The sequence below is a fragment of the Solanum dulcamara genome, chromosome 4 (genome assembly GCF_947179165.1).
Source record: "Solanum dulcamara chromosome 4, daSolDulc1.2, whole genome shotgun sequence".
Taxonomy (NCBI): domain Eukaryota; kingdom Viridiplantae; phylum Streptophyta; class Magnoliopsida; order Solanales; family Solanaceae; genus Solanum; species Solanum dulcamara.
Window position 1 is genome coordinate 30512449 of NC_077240.1, and position 17681 is coordinate 30530129.

The window sequence follows — 17681 nt, forward strand, 5'->3', positions numbered from 1 at the left end:
AATTGTAAGTTTGATTTATTGATATTTAAAAAGCTTTATACACTTGATTTCTTCATCTTTTGTTGTGTTATTCATTATAATTATCTAAGGCTAATCCCACAACCAGGGTTGTGAAAATTATGACGACATAACTAGGTAGGCAAACTAGGATTAATTTTTATAATTTGTTTTTGTATGTATTGTGATTTTCTTCATTCAAAAGTCTTTCTTAGTGAGTGAATGCATTGAGAACTTGCACGTTTTTATTGCTTGCCTAGGAGGGAGGTAGTGATTAGGAAAAGATTATCACAACAAAAATTCAGAGGAACAAAACTTCATCTAAGTTTCTTGAAACCGGGAGGAGATAGTACTCTGAGATCTAGGGTGAGGGTTAGTAAAGCATATATTCTGAGACCGGGAGGAGATGAATGAGATACGCCTAAGAAGGACCGGGAGGTGAATTAGATGTTACCTAACTCGCCAATTTTGTATGCAATACATTAATCGATATCATGAATATGAGTTGTCTATTAGGTTATAAGTCATGTAGATCATAACCCTAGCCTAGTCTTCATATTGTTTACAAACTAACTCTTGTCTACTTGTCACTACATTCTTACTTGTTCTCAAATCAAAACCAAAACCCCCTAATTACAACTGAGATGGGTTAGCTAATAGAACTGTTTCAACCTATTCCCTATGGAATCGACACCAACTCTTAGTTGGTAAATATATTACTAACGATCGTCTATGTTTTTTTCGAGAAGTATAATTGAGCGTTATCATAGAGAAAACATGGCCAACTATAAATGTATTGCAAAAGCTTTGAAAAACTTTTGTGAATCCTTCGGACAAATGGTTAATGCCAACAAATCTAAACTAATCTTCTCTGATAATTGTACGGAGCTCCTAAGTAAAACTATTTCAACAAAACCATAAATTAAAAAAGGGAGTCATTTTGATAAATACTTAGGATTCCTAATCACTAGAGAAAGAACCACCAATAATGACTTCCGATTCATTATAGACAACATGAGGACAAAAATAGCAAGACGGAAGATAAAATTCCTTAATATCGCAGGGAGAACTAGCTAAGTCCTGCCTAAATAATATTCCTACACACAAAATGCAATTACAAAACTCCATAGTAGCATCACCACCAAAATAGACCAAATACAACGTAATTTCATTTGGAGTACAACCAATGAAAAGAGAAAGCTACATATGATCAAATGAGATCTAGTTACACTAGATAAAACTAGAAGAGGGTTGGAAGCACACAGAACTAACGTTAAAAATACAACACTCTTAGCAAAACTAGCATGGAAAGCCTTTAAAAATCCTAAGTCAATTTGGGCTGCAACCTTAATGAACAAATATTCTAAAACCAGGACACTAGATGCCCATAGTCAAGCTGCTTAGCAGGACCTAGAAAAATCTACTTCTAGGTTGGAAAATTTGCAAAAAAGGGATGGCATGGGTACTGGGAAATGGCTAATCTGCATCCTTTTGGTTGTATACCTAGCTACCAAATGGAAAAACTCTTAGAACCATGATCCAGGGACTCCTCAATATAGGTGGTTTTACAAATAAGTATGTAACGTCCTCAAAGCCAATGGTTTAAGCGATTATTGCTAACTATATCTTTCAATATACCAAAACATATCACTCTATTATTGAACAACACCTCTCTATCACATGACCCTTGTAAAAAATACGCTATCATCTGGGGACCAAGACCCCAAGGAACATTAACAACCTCCTTGTTATACAAGTTTTTAACTAAGAACTCAATTAATAACAGCCCAACTACGTTTATTAGATATGGTCTCTTTACTGCCCTAACAAAATAAAGTACTTTCTTTGGCTATGCCAACATGAACGAATTCCAACACAAAATTAGCTACATCCTATAGGCATAAGCATCAATAACCTATGCCACCTATGCAAGCTAGCTATCGGAAGCCATCCAACATATATTTCTCGAATTTTACTCAGTGAGAGAGCCGTGGACGGAATTAGGGGTGATCTACTACATAAAGCAATTTCTAAACCACCGTGAAGCCAGATGGCTAACCCTACTCAAAAACCTCAGTATACCCCTCAAAAGCAATACTGTAAATTGGAAAGAGATGTTTCCTTTTTTTATGTGGAACATTTGGCTAAAAAGAAACGAAAATTATCATAACAATACCCACGCCAAAATCAACATTAAAAAGACTCTTGACCACTCCACATAATTTTTTGCCCTCACAAATTGCAACAGAAACAACAAAACTAAAATATCTTATTGCATATGGGAACCACCGGTAAGGGCTTTAAACTAAATCATGATAGTTCGTCTACTAGTAATCAAGGTAATGGAGGAACGGGGGGAGTAATTAGGAATGAGAAAGGTGAATGGGCTGTAAGATACATGAGCAAACTTCAGATCACTAACACCATTCAAACCGAATTGATAGCCTCTTAGCAGGGACTAAAATTGACAGTAGCAAGCAAGAACGATCTGATGCCTCTGGAAATCAGTGTTGACTGTAAGGAGAACATTAACCTCCTTAACAATGACCATCCATCTTACTCGAACATTTTACATGATTGCAGGGACCTTCTTAGGCGGCTGGGGAGACGATACACCACTGCTTTAGAGAGATCAATAGAGTGACAGACGCCCTACCAAGGGAAGGATCACGGTTGGCTCAAGATAACTCTTTTTTGTGTTTGAAAGTTCCACCATTATTTATATCCGATAAACTAGAAGCAGACAAAGTAGGAATACCCTTTTGCAAGCTCCTGAAGACTTATTTTGCTAATGATGTATGTAATAGTATTAACTCCAGCTTACCTCCTCCCCAGAACATTACTAACAGGCGTATTACTATGTCGCTCCCATGTACTAATGCATATTAAGTAAATATAAGTATCTCCTTTTCACCCAAAAAAAAGTAAATAGCTGGTAAGTAGCTCAAGCAGATAACTTGCGAGCAACTTCCTAAAAAGCCTTACAACAGCTTCCTCTCGCTTGCATGTAGTCAAGTTGGACTTTGAAATTTGTCGACGATCATTAAATAATACATGAAAGAGTTGAACATATTACTAATTAATTTATTGCCAGAATTTTCTTGTTCGAACAATAACAATACAAATTAACTTACATGAAGCTAACTAATTTGGTACACCACAAGTACAATTACAAAAACTTAAAGAAATATAATGAATAAAAGAGATACACGTTGTACACTTTTGAGACAACATAATGATAAATTCATAGTTTTTATTTTTCTAGAATTAGTTTTTGACGCGGCAATTCTTTCTGATTTCTCCAGCATTTCCTGCGAGAACTTGAATGGCTCCCATTTTCTGCATGGATCTTGCAAACTCAGAAAAGAAAACCCTATCTTTTTGCAATTTCTTGATGACAATTACTGATTTTTTGTCATTGAGAAGGGCTGCATCAGATTGGAACAACCCTTTCTTCTGATTAATAAGGATGTTGAAATAATTGCTATCAAATGAAGTTGAGCTCAAAGGGTCCATTTCCACAGTAGTAGCTGGATTGGCTGGATTTGGGCACAATTTCTTCAATGATTCAGCATAAGTAGCATTGAGAGATGGATCCATGTCACCTTTGCCAGTGAAATTAAAGAGTCTTCTTGAGAATGCTCCACAATGAGCAACACCAATTGTGTGAGCACCTACAAGAATGCATGGATGAAGTATATTATTATTCATGGATTTAACTTATATACATTGACAGTGTACATAAATACACTACCCTCCCACTCCCACCCCCACTCCAACCTCCCAGTCTTGTTGAATTACGTAATCATCTCATATAAAAGCTAAATTTGTTAGAAAGAATACACTTTAAATTATTTAATTACGTCTTGATCAATTTTGTCTCCTCGCGTGAGGACTTGATTTTTTTTTAACAATGGATCGTAATAAGAATCAAATTCAAAATCTCAATCTATATCTCATTTGAAAACGTAAGTTGTTATTGGTAGAATAGTCTTTTAATAACATAATTAAGTTTTCAGCATGTCCCAATTTATTTTACAAAAACTTTTGAAACTTGTGATCTAAAAAAAAGTAGTGAAATTTGTCCAATAAATCATCTGAGAAAATAAGAAATATATTTAAAGTTAAATTCATCTTTTCTTTACCTGATAGTGCAACGAGATCATCCACATTTAGGCGTTTGTTTGCAAAGATTTGCTTAAGGGTTGCAAAATCTGAGAATGGTGAAGGTAAGTTTCCGTTCACTTCACTTGCAAGGGAAACATTTCCATCTTTTCTTCCCGTCTCCACTTCCCACATTAAAGTTTTAAACTGCATACAATGACTTAATTAGAGTAGATCATTTTTATATTCTTTATAATGTCAGCATAAATTATTAATTTCTTGAATCTTCTTTTAAATACGTAGACTTATTATATTACTTACGGGAAAAGAAACAGCATCACGAGCAGCTAAAGCTAAAATGTCAGCACAAGAAACAATGCCAGGACATTTAGCCTCAACTTGTCGCTTGATATCATCAATTACATCGAAACCACCCAAAGAGAGATTTGGCCTAGCCTCCTTCTCAGAATCATCCGTTCCCACTTTATCCAGCAATATGGATGCGTCACACCCCTACAAATTTACATAATGTCGGGACATTAATTAACGTAACATGTGACTAGTAAATATATATATATATATATATTCAGTATCAGTGCATATAAGTTAAATCCTATTACTAGATAATGTACGTGCATGATAGTAATTCTAATTGGTATACATACCCTAACGAAACAATCATGGTAGTGGACTCGAAGCAATTTAGCACCCAAGGTAGCGTCATTTCTAGCTTTGCTCCAAGTGATATCTCTAATAAGTTGTTCAGCATTTGGACAACTAGTTCTCTTATAGAAGTTCTTACGTGGTACCTTTCCTGCACCCCCAGCAACTCCACCAAGAACAAGACACAGAAAAACAAGACACAGAAAAACAAGACAACTTAGTGCTAAATGAGTTCTCATTTTCTTTTCTTAGCTAGGAATTAAGTGGAGGACTTAAGCCTAAGAACAATTAAGATGATGAAAAAGCAAACTGATTAAGGCACAATGGCTTTATCCTCAAGAAGAGTTTCCTTTTATAGTCAAAGATACAAGGGGTGATACCTAGTGGGAAGATATATAAAAATAATTTCTTACTTAAATTGGCCTTAGTTTGTGGGCCGTATCGACTTTATCTTCTCAAAAGTCTCCCAAAATATACACTAGTGCTTTTATTTATTTATTTATTAGTATAATTATCATCAAAGAAACTATTTTATATTTGGATGGACAAGGAGCGTAGTGTACTTGGTGCACCATATGATCAGTACGTTGAGCTTAGTGTACACTAGTAATAGCTCGCTCCATTTTAATTTGTTGTGAACTTATTCAATTTAATCAGACATGAGATTTTTTCAAAAAACAAAATTGTAAACTAATACATGTCATAACATTTGTATGATTATAAAAACTTGTTATTAAAGATAATAAAGAAAATTAAAGGCTAAGTCACTTGGTGAGCTCTCTGTCTTTCACGGTTAAGATAGAAGATTTAAACCCTGTCCTAATAGAAAATACAAACATGTCTTCTCATTCTCGTGTGTAGCTAAGAACTTGTCAATTCCTTGTAGTTCACTCTTATATTTTTTTTAGTATTGTATGGTACGGTAATGCAGTTGCATGATCTTTCCACGAACAACGTGATAAGTCCATCCAGACAATGATTTCCAGAAAAATAACGGGCATAATACATAAATTGGACTCTTAACTTGGCTTCGAATTATAAGTTTGATCTTTAACTATGATAGTGCACAAATTAACACTTAAACTATCCAACACTTGAACAAAAAACCACTCAAATTCTACCTGGCAAAATGCGTGAAAAACACCCAAGTTACATGCGTCAGGGGTAAAAATGAAGGCAATATTCAAGTGTTTTTTTGTTTAAGTATTGGATAGTTAAAGAGCCTACTTGTTCACTGTCAAAGTGAAAGGTTATTTTTAAAATCCACTTGTACTTATTTTAATTAAGTGGCAGTCACTGAGTGGCTCAGTAATCCACATCAGAGCGTTTGTGTATCATATGTTTGGGTTGCAATATTCGAGTGTTGTTTAAGTGTTGGATAGTTAAAGTGCCTATTTATTTACTGTCAAAGTTAAAGGTCAAAGTTATAATTTGAAACCAAGTTATGGATCTTATTTATGTATTATGTCAAAATAATGGCTAAAATAATTAGCTTAAAAAGTCAATTGGAGTTTTTTATCTTGATATATTATTTATTTTGTTTGACTAGTCTAAATTAGATAAAACTTTCACTGAAGAACTAGTCTAATCGTTTTTGTATTATTATCTATGACTAGCAAAGCATAGTGGCTGAATATCAAGTCAAAGAACCAAGGAATCAAGATTGATCTAGCTAGTGGTTTTAACTAGCATTAAAAATTACAATATCTTAAAATAATTAATTTAGGAGTATTTAAGAGAGTTCACGGATCTCGAAATAATAAGCGGTAGGTAAGTGAATTTTTCAATTTTTTTAAATATATACTTTAATATTACCATTCTTAATGCTTGACGAGAAAGTAACTAGTTTTTCATTTCTATTTACTTTTAAACAAAATTAACCAAATAAAGATGATAAATTAATCTTAGATTACGCGTATGTTAAATCCAACTGTAGCATGGTTGGCATGTATTGCCAATACAGATCGACTCGGTTATTGATGCAAAATAGTAGTGTAAATGCTACGTAATCTAAAATTCAACACATTTTGACTTTCAACTCTCAGATACTATATTATACTTTTATCCCCCAACAAACCCAAAACAGAATATTATATCTTTGGTTTTTATACATGCACTAAACTACAAATTAACGTGATTCAGTGTCACCCCAAATTAAAAAAAATAAAAAATCACCGACGTAGCTATCTCAAAAATCTAGTCCTGAATGATGTGATGGTCATAATTACAAAGTAGTTATAGATATATTTTATGCATTTTAAAGATAAAATACTAGAGATTTTGAGGGGAATATTTTGAAACGATTGGAGATTGTTTGGTTGGAGTTTTGGACTGTACCATATTGGGAGAGTTTGCATCGTGTTTGAAATAGATTCAGATTCTCTCTCTCCTCACCTTAATTGAGCCTTAAGCAATTGTCTAGACCCCGAATTTTATATGCGCTTCCAAAAAGTCTCCAAAATAATCAATTAAACATTTCAAAATATTAATTCATTAAATCCGTAGCCCTAATAATTATTTTAGAGTAGCCCTTTGTGATTCACTTATGAGATTCATCATATCATCATTCAATCATATTGTTGGGTGGAAGCACTACAACTAAAGTTTGATATGATAATAAATAATGAAAATAAATTGGACACGAGAATTTTACGTGAAAACCTCTCAAACAGATAGGGGGTAAAAATCACGGGGTAAAAGGATCTTACTATGATAATATGGGAGTACACTGCTCTCAAATACAAGGAGAAAACAACAATTAACACTTCTCTCTTGTAAAAGGGACAACTCACTAAAGATGACACTCAAGACTACAATATTTATCTTGGTGTATAACTCTCTTTGTATTCTTACTCTTTTGGATTGTATTTTGTGAGATAATCTAAATGAGGGCAAGAGACCCTCTATTTATAGAAAACTAGAAACGCGTAAAATTCGCGTATTGCACCTCCCTTTTTGACTACGCATTCAAAATGCACTTTGTTCCCTTTTTGACTACGCATTTTGTTTCCTTTTTTGACTACGCGTTCAAAATGCGTTTTGTAATATTTGACTATCTTGCATTCTCACACTTGAATATTTAATTGAGAATCAATTAAGAGGCCGTTTGGATTGGCTTATAAGCCGTTTTCAACTTTTTTTAAGTGTTTGACTGACCAACTTAAAGTCATTTTGTGCGTAAAATAAGCCCCAATAAATAGTTGAGTTTATTTGAATGAACTTATTTTAAGTAGTTTATAAGTTGAAAAATAGCTTATAAGTCAAAAAAAAAGTTGGTCTGCACCTACTTTTTTTTAAACTTATAAGCAGTTTTCAACTTATAAGCTACTTAAAAATAAGTCAATCCAAACAGGCTATAAATCTTCACACCATCCTTTCTACCCAATTACTGCAATATTACATTTCTGCTAGGCCAACAGAACATCGACACCATATAAACTTGTTACTATTGATCGGCTTCGTAAACATATCTGCTAGGTTGTCATTAGTGTGAATTTTCTGAATATCCACACTGCCTTCTTCCACCTTCTCACGAACAAAGTGATACTAAAATCATATGTGTTTTGTCTTTGAATGAAATGCCGGATTCTTTGCAAGATGCAAAACGCTCTGACTGTTACAAAATAGAGCAACATTCTCCTGTTTGTGCCCAAGCTCCTCCAGTAACATTTGCATCCATATTGCCTCTTTGCTAGCTTGTGTAGCTACTATATATTCTGCTTTCGTCATAGATGTAGCCACGATAGATTGCAGTTTTGAAACCCAGCTTACAGCTCCTCCAGCAAAAGTAAACACATAACCTGTGGTGGACTTTCTTTTATCAAGATCACCTGCATAATCTGAATCAACATAACCTTTAACAGTAAAGTCTGATCCTCCATAACACATTATAACATTTGAGGTACCCTTGTCATATCTCAGGATCCTCTTAACAGTATTCCAATGCTCTCTACCAGGATTAGCCATGTATCAACTAACCACTCCCACTGCTTGTGCAATGTCAGGTCTTGTACATATCATGGCGAACATTAAACTTTCTATTACTGATGCATATGGTACTCGAGACATCTCCATCTTCTCTACTTCATTGCTAGAACTCATTCTTGAGGATTACTTGAAATTAATAGGAAATGGGGTAGAAATTGACTTACAGTCTTGCATCTTGAAGCATCACAAGATTTTCTTCAAGTAGTTCTTTTGAGAAATCCAAATCTTTTTATTATTTCTATCTCGGTGAATTTGCATCTGTAGAATCTTGTTTGTTGGTCCAAGTCCTTCATTTCAAACTCCCTAGCCAACTGTGCCTTTAAATTTTATGAGACGATCTTTGTTGGGGCCTGCTACCAACATGTCATCAACATACAACAGCAAAATAACAAAATCGTCATCACCAAATCTCTTGTAATAAACACAAGGATCTGAACTATGTCTGTTGTATCCAAGGCTTATAATAAAGGAATCAAATCTCTTATACCAACATCTCGGCGCCTGTTTGAGACCGTATAGAGATTTGTTCAACCTGCAAACCAAGTTCTCTTTTCCCTGTTCTTCAAAACCTTTTGGTTGGAGCATGTAAATTTCTTCTTCAAGCTCTCCATGAAGAAATGCTGTTTTCACATCTAACTGCTCCAAGTACAAATGTAGCACACATCTCCAGGACCACTCAAATTATTATGAGTCAAACCATCGGAGAAAATATCTCATTGAAATCTATACCTTCTTTCTGAGTGAATCCTTTCACCACCAATCTTGCATGATACTTCTCCAGTTGATCATTACCATTGCGTTTGATCTTGTAAACCCATTTGTTTCCAATGGCCTTCCTTTCTTGTGGAAATTGAACAAGTTCCCATGTTTTATTTTTATGAAGAGCTTCAATTTCTTCTGGCATTACTTCCATCCATAGAGAATAATTTTTGGCCTTTCATAGCCTCATGAAAAGTTGAAGGCTCTCCATCCTTTGTTAATAGACAGTATGCAACATTACCCTCCATAGAATAATTTGAGTGTCAAGCTGATTCTCTTCTCTCCCTAGTTGACCATCAAACATGAGGAGTTTTGATCTCAGCTTGCTCTTGTTCTTCATTTTCTAGCGCTGCCTCAGAAGAAACTGGAGCTTCTTCTATTTCTTCAACTTCAACTATAGTAGTCTCTAATTTTTCTTTCGAAGTGCTACCTTCTTTTGCTTGTATCTTATTTTCAACAAACACATCATCCCTGCTGATTACCACCTTACGGGTAATAGGATCCCAAAAGCAATACCTCTTATCTTCATCAGCTTACCCAAAGAAAATGCATTCCCTAGATTTCGAATCCAACTTCAATTTTTTTAGTGTTGTACATAACATAAGTAGGACTTCAGAATATATGTAAGCAAGAATAATCAACTGATTTTCCACAACTAACTCCTCACTGGCAGCAAGAATGTTTGATTCAGTATTTTTACCCTCTGGTAAGTCGCCTTCAAAAAGATGTTTAGATAAAACATAAAGGGTAGAACCAAGTTGAGATGGAGATATAGGGGATTCACTTTCAGGTTGAATCTTCGACTGTACAGACCCATCAGGAGTAGATTCATGTGAAGCATTTAGGTCTAGAGTAGGAGAGCATTCAGGCACAGTTTTCTCACTGGGTGAATCTATAGCATCTGGTCTTGCCTAGATCAAAGTGTAAGGACCAAGATAAAACCTGAGAAAATTAAAGAAAAGTAGATTGGCTAGTGCCCATGAGTGGTACCTACGATCCGTAGGAGTACCTACGAGTCGTAGGTTCTCATTCGTAGGTCACCCCAACCACTTAGAGAAAATATGAGTTTATTTAATCCATCCTAAGATTGGCTTCCACCGCTCATAGGAGTTCCTACGAACTGTAGATGTAGATCAGAGACCTTAAAATTCTTGTATGCAGAACAAGTTAACAGGATGACCTGTATATAGTCCTACAACCTGTAGAATGGGTTTATAGGTCCAACTTCAGAAAACCAAGTAAAGGCCTAACTTTCTATGAACTGGTTCCTATGACCCACCTCAAGGTCTACGACCTGTAAAAGGGTGGTCGTAGGCCCAACATCCAAATTCCAGTAGGTCCTTATTTTGGACCATAGTTCCTACGAGTGACCTACTACAGTCCGTAAGAGTTTTGACAGTCCGTAGAAAGGCACCCGTAGTGACCAAGTTTAATGAGGGACATTCTAGTCCTTTCTCCATCTTTTTCAAATTTAACCCAAGTCATTTTGAGACTAAATTTAGTCTCTTATCAGTACCCAATGGGTTTTTTCTCTTATTAACATTTGGAAATTTTTGAGAGCAAGAATTGGAGAGAAAGAAAAGAGATAGGGTTCAATAGTTTCAAGCCAGGTCTTTGATTTTCGCTTAGATAAACTTCGTTCTAGGGATGTAAGGCTATCATAATATTGGACTAAGTTCGTCCTCGTGCATTACATCTTCATACAGTTAAGTTAAGCTTTGAGTTCGAGTTTAAATTCCAATAAATTGAATTCTTGAGTATCAATATTATTACTTACTGAATTCTAGTATGTATAATTGATTATACTTTGATGATTTGAGTCTTTGAGATTATGGATTCATGGTTGCATTCACATGAACCCTGGTTGATTTTTACATTTAATATTTTATGCACTATTTAATGTAAAGAATGATTATTTACCTCATTAAATCAAGAAGAGTTTGAGCATGAGTTAAGTTAAGTTGAAAGAAGTCTCTTAATATTTATTTTGAGCATGAGTATTTTATATATAAATGAGTTGAGTTCTATTACATTTAAGCATCTATTTTGTGATTGAATTGAGAAGTTAAATTATGCTTTTAAATGCATTATTGAGATGTAATTTTACCTATCTTAAAGAGAAAAAATTAGTTAAGCAAAGTTAAGTTTGAGCTAAGTCCAAAAGAGACTAAAAGAGTTAAATTGAGTACGTACACTCACTTCATATATGAGCAAAGTAAAGTTATTTGGGAGTAGTATCGAATACTGATTTGGATACGAGTCTAGATTACTCCAACCTTATAACATATGTAGCATCCCCTTTGGGAGGATGCCATTTACGAAGCAAAAGACAGATTTTTTTTTATAATCTCAAATAGTCAACACATTTAGAACACTTATTTTGAAATTTTATTTTCAATTCAACACCAATGCGGGTCCATAAAATACATAAAACTCCAACTAGTAATTATCACAAAACTATTATTTTTTTTGTGCATAATGACAAGTCAAAGTATAAACCCAGTACATGGCATGACTTAAGTTAAAAGCACAATCTAAAAATAGTAAAACTAGTCACCCAGTTCAAGTTACAAGCATATGGTTTTGTTTTCACAAGCCTTCAAAATATCACACATAAGTGCCACATGTATCCTGTACAAGTCCCCAAAATATTTATAAAACTAGATGCATATGCATATGTGATCTTCACAAGGGCTCCAAAAGTCTACTCCAAATGACCATCTTCACATCTCGTCCCGCACATTACCTACGATAGAAAACAACTGTCACGACCCAACCAGGGCCGCGACGGGTACCCGAAAGTGTTATTCCGAGCACCTACTATACGTATCCTATTCTTACTACTAAGTGGGACGAATGAGAGATACCATTGTTAATAGCATAATTATAACCATACGTCAACAGACTTTGCTAACATATTACACAACGACGAGCAAAGTTGCAAAACATCTAGCTTTACATATCTGTCTACGAGCCTCTAAACAAGATACATATGACCATAAGGAGGGCCGGTTTCTGCCGTGCCCAAATATATACACGAACTAGTACCGATAAAATGAAGCTCTGAAACAACTGGAGCGCTCTTGGTGTACTGCTAGTGGAGCTCCTAAGGACCGAACTCGTCCGCCTGCCTACCTGCGTGGCATGAAATGCAGCGTCCACAAGAAGGGACGTCAGTACGAGTAATGTACCGAGTACGTAAGGCATAAAAATCATCATAATAAAGAACATAAGGTATGAATAACCATATCGTAGAATCATGGACATATAGTGAGTTAAGAGAGTAACCTGTACATATGAGTGCCCTTTTAGGCCAGATGCCATGCATGCTTGTCTTATCATAAAAAAAACATTTCTTGTTCATATTCATAGAAAATAGAAGTCATATCACCGAACAACGTCGGCGTGCCCACATATGTCCCGCGTCCGGGCATCCCGCGTCCAGGATGAAAATTACTCCAACTGATCAGGTGGGAATGCGTCTATAGCGCCACATATACACCTCCCCATATCCCACATATACATATACATATACATATAGACAGCATGCAGGAGAGCTCAACGAAAGTCATGTATCTATCGGAGTGACGGAAGGTCGGTAACCTCCGATTATATTATGAATTAATCACGGTCGCTTTGTCTCACCTTGAAGGAACAATTATTATAGGATGAGACTATCAACGAAAGATAATATTAAGAGAACGTAGAATAAGGTCACAATCTCATAAGACGTCAAATCGTATACATATCCACATAGGACCAATTTTCAAGACTCGTAGAAAAATCGGAATGAGCTATGATTCAAAATCAAGATAAGAGTCATGTCAAGTACCTTTTGAAAATTACCATGGATTATGTCAAAATAAAACTTTTGAAATCATATACGCGTATCTAAGCACGAGAAAATATCCTTTGGAAACTCAAGAAAATTGGCCATCCTAGTGGCTCTACGAATAAGACTTTCTTGAAATTGTATAAAATGTCATATACTTGTTTCATAAAAATCATGCCAAAAAGAAAGAGTAGCTCTATATATTTATGTCAAAACATGCCAAGAAAAAGAAGGGTAAACCTTTATTTTGGGGAAACTATAGACATTTTGGAAAACATTGACGGGTTATAGAAAAAAAACAAATAGTCATTCCCTTGGGACCATTGACACCTAACTTTTGGAAACAAAGAAAATATGGAAGCACTTATAAACCATAACATCGGAATCATGCCTTGAAAGAAAAGGGTAAGCCTTACATACTTATACCAAAGACATGCCAAAAGAAGGAACGATTAGCTTTACATACCTTGTCCGCTTCCTTAGTCAATCCCACTTAACTCTTGGCTTTTCCAAAATCTATAACAAGATTAATGAATGCCAACATTAGCTATAGGTATCCAAGAACCTCATTCTAAACTAACATTTTGTCTACCGAAATTTCGACAGCACTTCCCCTGTAAATACACCATCCCCGAGAATCTAACTCGGCCAATTTACCAACAATCATACCAAATCAATATACTACTTTCTCCAAGACCTTCCAATTCCAATAAGAACAATAACAATCTAATCCCCTTCTTTCAAATTAAATTACCACAACCCAATAATTTACACACTAACCACATCATACTAACAATATTAGCTTCCATATATGCAAGAACATCATATTAAATTTACAAACTTCTAAAACAAGTCTCCAACTACTATAACTTTATAAGGATCCTTAAGCTTTTCTCAGCAACATAGAATCCATAACAATAACTAAAATACTAAATAGAATCAATTCACCATAACTTGCCAAACCACCCCCATATTCGGCCACAACAACTATATGCATATTTTCATGAAGTTTCCATCCATTCCTATACCTTGCAACAACCACCACATACTACATAAAATTAATCTATTCTTTCCACACAACATCACATACACGGCCAACACCCACATACCTATTTTCATATACTTCATCCATTTCTTCACTCTACAACATATACCAACCATCCATAACATATAGAGAAAATTGAAACCTTACCTTTTCCACTTAGTTCTTCAACTTGCTAGAATTGTGCCTTGCAAGAATGAATAGTCTTCTTGTTCCAACAATCCCTCTATGTTGATTAGGGCCTTCAACTTGCTTAGAATATTAGAAGAATTAATTTTGGAACAAGATTTCAAGGGATAAAATCCCTAGCTATGCCAATTTTCCTCTCTTATTTCCCCCCCCTCTTTTCTCCAAGTTTCTTGAGAATTCTAGAAATAGAAAACAAGATGACTACTAAGTCATCTTTTAGACTTTTCTACTTCTTGAAGTTTCTAGCAAACTAGAAATATATATAAATAGATAGTAAATGGGTAATGGGCTTTCTTGCTTAATGAACTCAATTTCCAAAAAATTGGGCCATTTCTTGATTTGGGCCTCAACTCTTTTATCATTATTCCTTTGTAGCCCAAACTTATGTATCTCACTTTTGTAATTCCCAAACTAATTTCCCAAAAATTCCACATAAATTTTTCCTTCGGCCTTCCTCCGTAATTTCACCTCAACGTTCTCTTTAACATTACACCGGTATTAAATAAAATAACTCATAACCTCTTTCCTTGCAAGTAAATTGTTTTTTTCCAAATGCGCAAAAGTGCGAGATGTAACATCCTCCCCCCTTTTAGAACATTCGTCCCCGAATGTTGCACCGACCTTATGGTGTATTATAATACGTCGGGGAGGTCTCCTTTATAGTTGTAAGCTCCTTACTCTCTATGTACCTACTTTCTTTCTGTTCCAAATACCAATGAAATTTTCAGCCCACTTCCCGGGGGGTCACCCATCCTAATATTTCTCTCACCCTAGCACACTTAACCTCGAAACTTTAATGCATTTCGGTGTCTTAATACCAATATATTTGCCTCCACTCCCTCGCACGACCTTTATCACGTAATCTGGAGCAGGTTAGGGTCTTAACAACTTCCGAAACAATCTCGCAACGCATCTTTCCCCTTTAATTACCATTTTAACCTTCTTAATTCCCAATATTCACCCTTCACCTATGTATAGGACTACCTTTTGTCCTAGACTTTCCAATTCCCAATATGTTCAACAATGCAGAGAGCGGTATACAATAAAGTGGAACCTAAATCAATTACCACATACTTATCATAGAAACAAAAACAAATGTCGGTAGTGTACCTGTAGTCGCATCCGAGGAAGGTTCAGGATCCTGTCGTCCTGCCAATACATATATACGGTGCGGAGGACCGGCTGAGCTGGGTGCCCCTCCTCCTCTGCCTTGGCCACGGCTCTCTGAAGCCTGGAAAGTCTTTCCTGGAGGGCGCACAGTTGATGATGAACCAACTGCCGATCCGGCAGGCTGGGCTCTGTCTCCTTCATACCTTAGTGGGCAATTACGCATTAAATGGTCAGTCCGACCACAGGCAAAACATGCACCTGTATCTAGGTAGCACCGCCCAACGTGCGACCTGCCACACTGAGAACACCGTAGTGGGGGTTGCCCTGTCTTGTTAAAATCAGCTCTATACTGGGACCTTGAAACCTTAGAACTCTGTTCTGGTCCTGAATAGGTAGGACGGTCAATTCTTCTATCCGCAAATCGAGGAGGTGCACTGGCTGCTGATTGGCCTGAATACCCAGAATGTTGTTGTGCCTATCCCCCTCTGTACTCACTTCTAGTTTCGACAAATCTGCCCTTTTTTCTAGAACCTCCATCCGAATAACGTTCACCTCTTTGTGGTTGGTGTTGTTCCTCCAGGTTTTGGGCGTGGGCATGGATACGAGCAATAGTCATCCCATCCTGGAGTGAAGCCGTCAAGCACTCCTTAACTAAATGTGGTCCCAACCCACTCACAAACCGATGTACACAATCTCCCATATCAGCCACCATGGCTGGGGCATACCTAGCCAAAGAGTTAAAACGGAGGTTATATTCCCGGACGCTCATATTTCCTTGCTTAAGATTCAAGAACATATCGGCTCGAGCCCGTCGAATCTCCGGTGGTAAGTAATGTCGCAGGAATGCTTCAGTGAACTCCTGACAGACCGGGGGAGGCACATTTTCTCCCCGCGAAGATATCCAATTATTATACCATTGGACTGCCACATCCCGCAATCTATATGAAGCTAACTCCACTGACTCGGTATCTGAAGCATGTATTATCCTCAGTGTTCTCAGCATCTCATCTATGAAACCTTGCGGGTCTTCCTCTACTTTTGATCCATAAAATTCTGGTGGTTTTAGGTTGATAAAATCTCGGGCTCTCGCACTCACCGTCCTATCTCCATGGCCCTCACCTTGCCGCTGAGCTTGTGCGGCAACTAACTGGGTTAGCAACTGAATAGCCTCTGTTATCTGTTGGCCCGAAGCTATTGGCGGTGGAACTGGAGGTACTGGAGCTATAACTGGGGCTCCTTCTTGCTCTGCCGACCTGGGGAGAGCATGAGAAGTCTGGGGAGAAGCTTCGTTATTAGACTCGCCTTCTTCTACCTCCACTGGTGGCTCTCGCTGAACTCTTCTCCCATCCACCGTCTTGTCCATAAGGGCCTCCATAGCTTTCCTCTTTACCGGCATTACTGAAACCATAACACAGGATTAAGAGGAGGACATAGAAACCTAGTAGCATAGCTTTATCGCACGATCTAGAGTACAAAGAAGATCATATTTCCTAAATGCCCTGCAGCCCCCTGTTTATAAGTGTGGCGCGATTCACACCCATAATCAGAACTCTACTGGACACGGCTCGTAGACAACCCCTAGGACCGCCTGCTCTGATACCACTTTGTCACGACCCAACCAGGGTCGCGACGGGTACCCGAAAGTGTTATTCCGAGAACCTACTATACGTATCCTATTCTTACTACTGAGTGGGCCGAATGAGAGATACCATTGTTAATAGCATAATTATAACCATACGTCAACAGACTTTTCTAACATATTACACAACGACGAGCAAAGTTGCAAAATATCCAGCTTTACATATCTGTCTACGAGCCTCTAAACATGATACATATGACCACAAGGAGGGCCGGTTTCTGCCGTGCCCAAATATATACACGAACTAGTACCGATAAAATGAAGCTCCGAAACAACTGGAGCGCTCTTGGTGTACTGCTAGTGGAGCTCCTAAGGACCGAACTCGTCCGCCTGCCTACCTGCGTGGCATGAAACGCAGC

General features: G+C 36.8%; 1 protein-coding gene across 1 annotated transcript; it reads right to left on the reverse strand.

Annotated features, from left to right (window-relative positions):
• Positions 1-3079: 3079 nt before the first annotated feature.
• On the reverse strand, positions 3080-5003 carry LOC129884163 (peroxidase 24-like). Its single transcript, XM_055958507.1, has 4 exons — positions 4767-5003; positions 4423-4614; positions 4143-4308; positions 3080-3671 (listed from the first exon to the last, which is right to left on the reverse strand). Exons 1-4 carry the CDS (start codon positions 5001-5003, stop codon positions 3265-3267), a joined length of 1002 nt encoding a protein of 333 aa, XP_055814482.1. The 3' UTR covers positions 3080-3264.
• Positions 5004-17681: the final 12678 nt, after the last annotated feature.